Source organism: Myxine glutinosa, chromosome 3 (assembly GCF_964187855.1).
Source record: "Myxine glutinosa chromosome 3, kmMyxGlut1.1, whole genome shotgun sequence".
Lineage (NCBI taxonomy): Eukaryota > Metazoa > Chordata > Myxini > Myxiniformes > Myxinidae > Myxine > Myxine glutinosa.
Genome location: NC_136263.1, coordinates 73467318 through 73479708, shown reverse-complemented (window position 1 = coordinate 73479708; position 12391 = coordinate 73467318). Strand labels below are relative to the sequence as shown.

At 43.0% G+C, this 12391-nt stretch overlaps 1 protein-coding gene across 5 annotated transcripts in view; it reads left to right on the top strand.

Moving 5' to 3' along the window:
• The window catches only part of LOC137423459 (myocardin-related transcription factor A), a 175704-nt gene extending 170575 nt beyond the window's left edge, over positions 1-5129 (top strand). For all 5 annotated transcript variants that reach the window (XM_078774200.1, XM_068110657.2, XM_068110655.2 and 2 more), the window contains one exon: positions 4198-5129. In XM_078774200.1, the coding sequence (XP_078630326.1) occupies positions 4198-4763 (566 nt within the window). In that variant the 3' untranslated portion in view covers positions 4764-5129. The remainder of the gene's footprint in view (positions 1-4197) is intronic.
• The last annotated feature ends 7262 nt before the right edge of the window (positions 5130-12391 follow it).

Here is a 12391-nt window from a genome sequence, read left to right as displayed (position 1 = left end):
TCCTCCTCTCCAACACCCTTTCCAATACCTTCATTCCATGCTCCAATAACGTTATCGCTCGGTACGAGCCACATTCCAGAGGGTCACCTTTCCCCTTGTATAGAGGGACGAGGGTACTCAGTTCCCAATCCACTGGAATGCGGCCTTCTTTCACCACCAGATTACAGATCTCTGTCATTCTCTTCACACCCCAACTTCCTGCTGCCTTCAACATATCTCCCACAACTCCCGTCGGCCCTCCCGCTTTTCTACCCTTCATTGCTTTTATCGCTTCCTCAACTTCCTTCTCAGTTATCTTCTCTGCCGGTCCTAAAACTGGGTTACTCTCTATGTTGCCATCCCATTTATTCTCTGTATTCAACAGCATTTCCATATATCTTTTCCATCTTCCTTTAATTCCATCTGGATCGACAACGATTTGTCCCACTTCATCCTTCAAGCAGCTCACCCCCAACACATCACACCTCTCTTTCGCTATCTGCTTTGCAATCCTGAATACCGCTCTCTGACCCTCTTCCGAATCCAAGCGTTCTCCGAACATTTTCCTACATGCCTCCTGCACCTTTGCTACCTCTTTCTTTGCAGCCTTCCTGGCTGCCTTATAACTTTCATGCTCTGCTGTTTCTGCTCCCGTACCCTTCGCCTTCTGCCACTCCTTGAACTTCTTCCTCCTCTCGTCAATCCTCTTTCCAACTTCATCATCCCACCACCATGTTTTCGAGTGCCTCGGTGGTCCTTTTGTCCATCCACATACCTCACCAACGGCTCCCAACAGACTAGCTTTCATCAAAGCATCAAAGCTTCCATCAAAATAAAATAATGTGCTCAGTGTGAAAACTCCACCTTGGAATTATGTAGAGTTAGGATAATTTAGTAGGAGAGTAACTTAGCTGAAGGCACAGACAAAGCCGCCTTCCGCAGGAACTAGGAAATATTCCACCTGTAAGGCAGGTATTTGCTCGTATTATATATTATGTACGTACATTTCTCTATAATAGAAGTTGATGAAATAGTTCATTATCTTTGTAACACATGCTTGTTTCTGTATTATTATTATTATTATTATTATTATTATTATTATTATTATATCATACATACTGTGGTTTACAATCAGGAAGGTAAATGCTAAGCTGACGTAATTGTGTCATACCTTTGCTCATTATTTCCAGACATGTCCCATCCAGGCATTTTGTGGAGCTTGTTAGCTCCCATTGGACTTAGTCTGAAACGTGGATTATGGATTTGGTCTCGTTTGTCCATGCATCCACAACCATATCTCGGAGATGTATGGACCGATTTTGTTCATACTTGGCACAAAGACAATACATGACGGTATACATATGCACATCATTTTGTTTCACGATGCGATCAAAGATGGCCGACTGGCGGCCATTTTAGTTGTAAACAAAACCAAAATCTAACAGCGGCGTAGCCGGGCTTGTAAAATATTATAAACCACAAACACATGATTAGCTTTTTAAACAGTCGCTAATGCTGTTTTTAACATTAAAGAAAGAAATTTGGAGGAATCCAGACATCCATGAGGTAAGTTTTACTTACAGAACTGGGCGAAGATCTACTGTAATCTATATACCCCACAAGGGTTGGAGGTGTGCTCATTTACCAAGCAGCTAGCTGTGTGGACCGATTTCTTCCTTTGGGGGGAGGTTTTTGTTTCGCTGTCTACGCCACTTGCCAAGCCAGCTGTTCGTTAAGGGTTTTGAATGGAGTGCTTGCTCGAATGCTTTAACCACTTGATCTCTCCACAAGAAACTTGGTAAATGAACACACACCCAATGTTCTTGAGACCCGACCATCGAGAGACTAATCTATATACCCCAAAGTGAAATGACCTTTCCTGCCGAACCTGAAATGAGCGGGTGTTTACGCCGTAATGACATCATATACGTAATGGCGTAGTATGATTGCGGACACAAAACTTCCGCTACTTTAATATATATATATATATATATATATATATATATATATATATATATATATATATATATATATATATATATATATATATATAACCTCCAGTAACGTTGCAGTTACTACAAAGGGATTAGTGTTACGATTAGATTTACTATAATAATAATGTTACGTTATTATTACGGAAATTATATTTTTTTTTTTTGAAAAACCAAGGTGAATTCCTTACTTCCGCGGTTACACCGCTTCAATCCATCAACTTTCCATTCACGCCATTGGGATTAAAGTGTTATGGTTATATTTACTATAATATTTTTATTACTACGAAAACGATACCACTGAAACGATACCATTGTTTTAAGAAACCGGGGTTTAATTTGTCCGAAGCGGACTGTGAGTCATAACGCCTAAGCCCTAAGGCCTATACGTACCATATTGTTGGAAGAGACGTAACGCCGATGCTTTCGATATTTGACGGTCATTTTAACAATCGGTTTGTTTGTGTTTCACACTGAATGAAAACCGTAAAAGTAGAGCATGGCGATTGTGAAATATGACAGGTTCGACGATATGTTCGGCCTGAACGGCATATAAATCAAAATGGCAGTGCGTGGAGAGTCAGCTGCATCACTGCCGTAATGACATCAGACGTAATCACATCACCCTGTCATGTCATGTGACCAGATTCTCAGCTCTGATTGGTATACGTTTGAGGGGACATACATACATACATACAGACATACAGACGGACAAATACTGTTCTAGATGGCTCTGCCTGATGGGCTACGCCGTAAAAACCCGATGTTGAACACATCCTCAACTATTTCTCAGAAATGCATTTGCTGATGTTGTTCAATGTTGGCACACAGATAATGAATGATGGCTTACACATATGCGCTTCATTTTTTGTCCCCCGTCGCACAGCGTAGCGAAAGGGGGACTATGGCTTTCCCCTCCGTCCTTGCATGCGTGTTTGCGTGCGGGCGTGCGTAAGCGAAGGACCGCATTCAAATTTGGTGTGTGGGTGCAACCCACGTCAAAATCCAAGATGGCCACCGCCATGTATGTCTGAACCTTGTGAGATGAATATCTTGAAAAATAAGCGAAGTACCAACTTCTAATTTGGTGTGTAGGTGTATCTCGGCATAAGGAAGAACGCTATTGAAAATTGGGTCGCCATGTCAAAATCCAAGATGGCCGCCACCATATATATGTCTGAACTTTGTGAGTGAAATATCTTGAAAAATAAGCAACGTACCAACTTCTAATCTGGTGTTTGGGTGTATCTAGGCACAAGGAAGAAGGCTATTGAAAATTGGGTCGCCACGTCAAAATCCAAGATGGCCGCCGCCATATATGTCTGAACCTTGTGAGCGAAATATCATATCATAGCATGTTTTCTGCGTCTTCCACTTTGTCAACTTACATCACTTCCCCGACGGGGGACCTAGGCGTAACGCTTGTTTTTTTAAATATCAGATCCAATATGGCCGACTGGCGGCCATTTTGTTAAACGTGTCTCCAACCATTTATTGAACATATATGGTCCAATTTTGTTCAAACCTGGCACAAGCACAGCACATGACAGCATATATGTGCATTTCACTTTATTTTGCGATTGATCACAGATGGCCAACAGGTAGACTGGCCATTTAGTTGTAAAAAAAACACGATATTGACCACGTCCTCAACCATTTATAGGACATGCATTTACCGATGTTGTTTAAATTTGGAACGCAGAAAATGAGTGATGGCATACATACGCACGTCATTTTTTTTTCGAGATCTGATCCAAGATGGCTGACTGCCGGTCATTTTGTCCCTTAAACGTGTCCCTATACATTTCTCGGACATGCATGGAACGATTTTGTTCAAACTTGGCATAAAGAGAATACATGAGTATTGAATATACATATGCGGAAGATTTTTTTGTCATCTGACTAAAGATGGCCGGCCGGCTGACGGCCTTTAACTCCATACAGAAAAATTACTAAAACCACAGTGGGGGCAATGACATTTTACGTCTTTTTCTTCTTGTTTATATGTATTTTTGTTTGATTCAAGTTATACAGTACACGCATATGTGAAAGAAACCTGTTTTAAGTTTTCATGAAGTTGGAGGATGTAAGAAATACATTAATAGGATGTTGGCAGAATACCTTTCAGGTGTATTTTAAGAACCAATTATTTTGATTGTATTTTTAATTGTTCTATTGCATTTCGACCAAATTATTATTTCTCACAATCACTTATTTTGACCTGCAGAAATGCCACCTCAAGCCAAAGAAGAACCACCCCCTACACCCAAGATCACAATGACCACTGGAGCACTTTCTACTCTGTCAACAATCCCTTGCCTTTCTGAAGCGTCTCCAACCACACATCTGAGCTCTGGTGTAACAGCCATCTCAGCAAGTTCAAGCCACAGGACCTTATCACCTTCACGTGGTGATTCTCATTTGGGAGCAGCGTGCAATGACACAACAAATCGCCCACCTTCTTTGCCTCTATTCAAGATTGACCCAGATGGGGATCTGAACAGCTTCACTATCTTGGATGAGTTTGGGGTGGCAGCCAGTCATGGGAATAGCGGCGTGGCTGCAGGAAGCCTCTTGGACCCTATGGAGTCACCACTTTCACCAATGGACACAGGACAGGTTGTGTTGTTACTTGGTGATGATTGCTTAGATATGGAATGGGCTGACCTTGGCTTGCATAACTCGGCCTCAGGCATGACACCACTTGGCAGTGCTGGGTCTAGTAGCCTCTTTTCCACAGATTTTCTAGACTCTGAACTTGGCCTCAACACATCCACCGATCTAATCTTTTGATGCCGGCCAATATCGAAGCTCTCTTGACTTCACATCCTTCCTCGTTTCATGTAGGTTTTGTCCCAGTCGTTCCTCTTGGCTTTAGGGAAAGGACAAGACCTTTTTTCCATGTTGGAAGGGATTATTTTGTTGGAAGCACAGCCAGTCTATCTCTACCTCTCTATCTATATTTCTCTCTCGCCCTCCCCCTTTTCCTCTCGCTGTCTTTATTTGTCTCTGTTGCCAGATTCACTTCCTGTATACTTGGAGTAAAGGACCTTGAATAAGGCAGAATCTCCTCAAAGGGCATCAATCCTGGGAGGTTATAAGAGAATAAATATACAGGGGGAATTGTTAAAGGAAAATAAATATGCAGAGTTGTGATGCTGCTGTGCCTGTATGTAGTATTTTTCTCGTTGCTGCTTTCCACAAGACGACATCGGGTGTTTGGGAACTTTCAGGGAGATGGACTTCAGAAGTCGAATTTGTATTGCAATTATATTGTAAAAAAAAGAAAAAATGAAAAAAGTAAGCTCAGTTAAAGCAATGAAAAAACAAACAAACTGCACTGCTGTATGGATAGTTAGGAAATACGTATAGGGAGATATAGAACTCTGGGTTCACCTCCTTTTTTTTTTTTTTGTGATGCTGTCAAAGAGATGTTGATGGCTGTGAACGCATTTGCCAACTTGAGATACACCGGTTGTGCTTCTCTGTCCCAGATCCTGACCGGTTGAGTGCCGAACTCACCGAAGAGCTGGCAACGTTTAATCTCTCCAAATTTCGAGACAACTGATATCATGTGTGTGGTTCCTTGATCAAGTCTTTGGTAATGCCACCCGATTGATCTTTTTTTTTTTATGTTTAAGATATAATTTGGAGCTATTTGTATTTTTCTTCTGATTTTATCAGCAATGCTCTGATTTTCAAGCCTGGTGTTGGCTTAACGGTTAAGATGGCTGGCTCAAGATGTTAGGGTCCTGAGTTTGAGCCCATATCGTGCTGATAAAATAACACCAGATGGGTTGACTCAGCCTGTCAACCTCCCGAGGTCGGCAAAATGAGTACCAGCTTACTGGGAAGAATGAGCCATTCGAGTATCCTGCGTCGGAGTGGCGACCCGTCCAGGATTGTGCCCACCAGACAAGGAAAAAACTGCCTTGGCAGCCCAATGCATCTGAAGATGCGAAATTGGTGGTTCTTCTTCCTCTTCTTTTGTTCAAAGTGGGAATCAAATGGCTTTAAAATGTTTTGATCCGTAGCGTAATGTACTCCATTGTGAATTAAACACCCACAGGAACTCCATGTTTTAGCCATTCCAGTAACCAAGACATGGTTGCTGCAGCCAAAGTTCAGTAAAATTGTGACTTCTTGGCCAAACTAGATGAGGTTGGTTTCGCTATACCACTTTGAGCTGACAGTATGTGTTGGTGACCAAGTTTCATCTTCTTAAAAAAAAAAAAAAAGAAGCTTTTGCAAACGTGCGCAAAGCTTTGCAAGACTGTAAATTCAAAGCTATTCCGAGTTTTAAAACAACCGATTGACATTGAACGGTCTGTTCTAACCCGCCCTCGCCCCTAGTTTCCCCTTTTCACTCGCAGCCATATGCAGATTGTTAAATGTACTTAAAAAAATGTTTTTTTGGAGTCGTCATGACAGCTGCAGAGAAAAACAACAACAACCTAACACTGTTGCCAAAATCGGATAGGACAGCGGATTACGGACTGGCTGTCGAGGAGGTAAGGCGTTTCTTTTTCAAGCTGTGGTGCAACGAGTGGAACATAATGACTCTGTCTACACGAGCTCTCACTCCCGCTGTCCGAAGAAAATGTGAAGCGATTCGACGCTATGAATCTATTTGACCCGTGGTTCAGGTATTTTATTTTTCTTTCTTATTGTAAAGGTTCTGCTGCTTGCATGTACCACCCTGTGAATTCCATCGTTTGTATAACTTCCTTTTTGCACTTTGTACATTTATAATGGTTATTTTGTGTGTGAACCATTATACTGTTAAGGCTCTGTATGTAGCTTAAGTGAACGCTTCCTCTGTATCATAACATGACATGCCATTTTTTTTGTAAATTAAAAAATGTGCTACAATGACGTTGTGATGTGATTGTTTGGGTTTTTCTTTTTCGTTCTGCCATCATTCAGGCCGAGTGGAGGATGCTATGAGCTCCGTTTCCAGTCGTATTAGTGTGCGAGAGCTGAGGACGATGGAGAGATTGATGGGAGTACATGGAATTCGACCTTTTAATGCCTGCGTTGAGATGTCATTATTTGATTGCAACGATAATGGGAAAAGTGTCATTCGAGGAGGACGATTATAATGAAAACAAAAAAAATTCCAGCTCCTGGGTCTCACAACCAGCCATGATCTTTCTTGGGCAAACCACATTTCAAGGCCTCCAAAGCCAGCTGCTGCCTGGGCATCCTCCATCATACAAAGTCTTTCTTTCGCACACCTGAACCCCTATCCACCTACTAGGCTTTCATCCGTAGCTTGATAGAGTACTGCTCCCCCTCGGGCCTGGCTCCCCTGCCTCACATCTTGCTCAGCTTGAAGCTATGGAAAACAAGGCCTTCAACATTATTGGAATCTCCCTCGATGAAGCTGAGTCTATGGACCTATGACTTCATCATCGCAGACAGGTCAGTGGTCTCTCTGTCCTCTGCCACCTCCTTTCTGGTGTTGCACCCTCTGCTCTTTCCGTGCCTTGTCCCTCTCCCATCCTCTCCCCACCCCTTTCATATTTCTGCAGGGCTTACACAGCCCACTAATCAACCTCCTTCTGGTGAAACTACCTAAACCCAGGATCACTGCTCACCTCCGCTCAATTGTTGCTCTTCTTTCCCACCTGTGGAACCAACTTACACATCCTCTTCAATCTCATGCTTCCCTTCAGGTCTCCAAGACCTATCTATCCAAGACCTATAGTTCAGCACTATCTCAGATCATCCTAAATCCAAAACCATGATGTTTTCTACCTTCGTTAACTCTCACCCGAATCCTTCTTCCTTCCAAATTTACAGTTTTCCCTCCTGTAAGTTTCTTTCTGTGTCCCCCTATGCATTCTCTCCTGCCCCCCATTCCTCCCCAGACCCATTGTTTGTCCAAGTCTGCCTCTATCCCGGCCTTCAACTCTGCTGTTGGTGTTCTCCCCTCTCCCAACTGTTCCTTTTGTCCTGTTGTCCTGATCCATTCAGTGTACTAATACTAACTATCTCTTCAACGAGCCACCACTATGTATACAAAACAAGACAGAGTCTAACAGCGGCGTAGCTGGGCTTGTTCGATGCATTAGTTGAAGAGGATGTTATGACCTGGGTGGGGATACCAGTTAGCAAATAATGCAAGTACAGTATTAAACTCCACACCGCCACAGGCTCTGATCCTGACTTGTGTTGTTGATCGTCATCGAAATGGCCGGCCTGACCAGAAACTGTCGTCAGCAGAGTTTTAAAGGAAGATCCGTGTCAGATAGAGAAAGAAGAATTCTAGGAATAAAGAGAATATACTGGGAAAGCTCTCCACCGGGCATCCACACCTCAATAACACAATGAGTGACCTTTGTTAAGATGTAACATGTTTGTTGTAGGCATTGAGCATTCCCCCCGTCACAAAACCCAGTTTTTCATGCAGGGTTGATGACCCACCCCTCCCCCCAACCTCAAACTCTCTCCCTTCTTTCCCCACCCCTCCGAAACATTCTTTCTCACACCCAACTTTCTTCCCCAACCCAACTTCTTCTCTCCCCACCTCCCACCCCCAGCGAATTAGTTACCACTTGTTAGCAGTTATCAGAATACAGCTTGTAATTGAGTCATGAACCATACACCGCTTCAATCCAGTAATTTTGCAGTCACGCCAAGTTAGAGTTGGGTGTGCATACCTCTAGGCCATTCTGCCAGCCCATGGAGGGAAACCTGCCTGTACATGGTGGGGAGCAGCATTTGGAAGCTATAATGTATCGCAATACGGACATTATTTCATCACACCGTCAATATTTTCTATCATGGCAAATTCCACCCTGACTTTTAGATATATATATATATATACAGACTTGGCATTTAATATGGAATTATTTTTTTTTCTTGACTTGGGTTTACTTTCTAAACTCAGTATATCAATCTGGTGAGTTTCTTTTACCCTTCGGTGATGTCTTTGTTGAAAGAACCATGTCACTGATTGTCTTTCGCAGCAAGAAATCAATAACAGGATTATATCACAGGTGGCGTGACAAAATGTAAGGACAGATACATTTGACGATTGGCTTCACAATCGGGTATATAAGGGTTGTTGCGTTCTGTATTAGTGGAAAACAACTGCTGCACGTCTACAAAAGTTATTGCCGCTTCCTCTGGAGATGGTCCGTCAACTTGACAATGCTATTTGTCATGGAGTGGTGGCTTTACGAAATTCTGGCATGAAGCAGCATGCTATTGCTTGGCAGTATGGCATCACTCAAGGTCAGGTGTCAAAGATCCTGAAACGAAATGCTCAGAGGGGTGTCCCTACTCCAATACCGAGGCCAGGACGTCCACGCAGAACCACAAGGAGAGATGATCGCCAGCTGCACCGGTTAGTCTGCAATGGCCGTACCAAGTCAGCTAATCGGCTTAGGGCTGAGTGGCAGCAACTGACAAATGTGCCTGTATCCAGAAGGCTAGTCAACCAACGACTGGTTCAAGCAGGCTATCGTGCCAGGCGTCCCCTGAGAAAGCCACGCCTGACCAGACAACACAGCCAGCGCCGATTGCAGTGGGCCAGAGAGCACCGTCAATGGCAGCCAGGACACTGGAATCATGTGACCTTCAGTGACAAGTCTAGATTTCTGGTCTATCGTCAAGATGGCCACATCCGAGTGCGCAGGCAAGTGCATGAAGCCCACAACGAAGATTGTATAGTGCCAAGAGTCCAAGCTGGAGGTGGTGGGGTGACCGTTTGGGCTGCTTTTCATGCAGGGGGCAAAACTGACCTGGTTGTTCTGAATGCAAACCTGAACCAATTCAAGTACAGGGTCATTATGGAAGAAACATTGCTTCCATTTGCTCGTGCAGCCTTTCGAGGAAACTTTGTCTTCCAAGATGACAATGCACGGCCTCATCGTGCTCGCATGATCCAACACTTTCTTGCTGACCATGGTGTAGAGCATATGGAGTGGCCTGCCATGTCCCTGGACATGAATCCTATAGAGAACTTGTGGGCAGAATTAACGCGTCAAATCGACAACTTGGACCAGCAGCCTACCTCTGTGCGTGAATTGCAGCAGACTATTGTCACTGCATGGCAAGCGATTCCTGTCCAAACCTTGGCAAATGTCGTGAACAGCATGCTTCGACGTGTACGTGCTCTCCTGAATGCTCGTGGGGGTTACACGAAGTACTGAACTGTAATTTTACTGTCCGTAATCCCAGTCGTAATTTAGCTTTTGTTTTTGTTGAAATTTTTTTTGGCTAATGTGCAAAATAAAGAGATACTTCTGGAAAACGTACAGAGGTTTAACACAGTACTGTCCATGAATTGAGTTCGATATCAGTTACATCACTTTCAAGGATCAATTTATTTGCTTCGAAATGTCAGATGTGGTTTTTGTTTCTTTTAAAGGTCACATTAACAAAATCTAGAATAATTTCAACATAATTCCAATGAACTTTTGGTTCTAAGTCATCTTGAAAAGTAAGTTCACCCCCACAAAAAAAATATTCCATATTAAATGCCAAGTCTGTATTGTGTATATATAATTTATTATTTATTTATTATTAATTCGAATTTAGCTATAAACTGCCATTCAGGTGTTTTACAGGCAGGGTGATCCATAAATGTGTGTGCCATCTCCCGGATGGACGTTAAATTGGGGGTCTCATCTGCCGGCATTAGTTGGATCCCATGGTGTCCTTCGCGAAGAGTAGGTGAGCCATCACCGGGCACCATTAACAATTTACAAATTACTGTACTAACATACAGGGGGAATTGTGTCAGTGACACAGCCATCAGCATTGATGGAACCAGCAGCCACAGCTGCATCCGAAATGAATGAATACATCAAATATGGACTTGACAAGAGCGCGTTGGCTTTTATGAAAGTATTCCCAAGCAGAATTAATATCAGATTCAGTGGAGGTGGGAGCACGATTATTGTGAGAGTGCAGATTGCGGTCCCTGCCAGTTGGCACGTCCAAACAGTCAACTTTTGTGACATTGACGTTGTCTCGAGAGCTAGAGAAGGGCGATTTCACAAGAACATGGGCAGACGAGATTGAACATAGATTAGGTCAGACCTATGGAATTGAAGAAAGCCATCACAGCTGTGCCTGGTTATTGCAGAGCAAACTGGCATGGTGGTAGTTGGGAAGTTGCCACATGAGGAACAGTGAGTTATGATACACTGCCAAAAATATTTTGAGAAATATTTTCAAGCTGCAAGAAATGTTTTCTCATGGTTTGCTTGTTTCAAGAAAACTTTTCTTATTTTAAGAAAATAGTTTTACGAAGAAAATTATTTTTGGGTGTGTATAAGTCGGCAGGATTGAGCTGATTACCTGTATTGATCCATGTCAGCAGAAAAAAGACTCAATTGACCAGACTCACTGGCCTGACGGTTAGAGCTTCGGCTCTGAGGCTGGAGGATCGGCGGTTTGAACCTGCACTGAGTAATACCAGACTTAAAAACAGTATGTGCTGCTTCCTTGATGCTCAGCATTTTAAAAGGACAGAATGTGGACAAACAACCATAACTTGGCAATACCAGTGCAGGTTTTGATGGGCTCCTGCGTCAAAGTTCTTTGTCAGGGAACTTATATCATAATGGAGTCATAATTATGAGGTGGATGGTACACCCCACAGATAAACATTTGGTGCTTGCGAAAAGGAATGCACAGCCAGAGGTTTGCAGGGATGAGCACGGACAACGGGCAGTGTGGAATGAAGTTCTTGACATACGGACAAGACCACCATTGGGTGGGTGGTGGAGCCTGTCGAAACAGAAGAGGTTTGAATTAAATCTTGTCAAAAGCAGTATTTTGCAGAATACAAAAATCTTACTTCATTTGTACAGGATTCTGTAAAACCTTTAAAATGAACTATGCTCATTTGGAACCTGTCTTTGGAGAGGATGTGTGTCATACCTTATTTCCTTGCGTCGGCAGCCTCCATTGCTGTTTTGCGTAGGCAGAGTGGTGACCTGTCCAGATTTGGATTTTCACAATGGAAACGTTCAGTACTTGCTCCCATCTTATCAAGAGCACAGGCCAACACCACGACCAGGTCTTTATTAAATATGGATTACAAAACAGAGCAAACAAGTGGTGTTATTACCCTGCACAAGCGAAGCAAAAAGCGGGGTTAAACAATTGGTTCACTTTGTCTGTCCATCCACAAACGTCAGTTTATGAAGAACGCAATTTCAATTGGATGTTACATTTTGAACATGAATTACTTCCTGGCTCTGAATTCGTCCCAATCGCACATGCTCAGGGAGGATTGAGATAACCTTTTTTTTTTTTTTACTCCGTCTGCCTGTCTCGTAGTCAAACAAAATTGAAGACCTGCTGTTTTAGGGACGCCATAAAGGACACACACACCAGGCCCAAATAACTAAAGTAACGTGTTAAATAAGGTGGTGTAAAAGACGCTGCATCAACAGTGG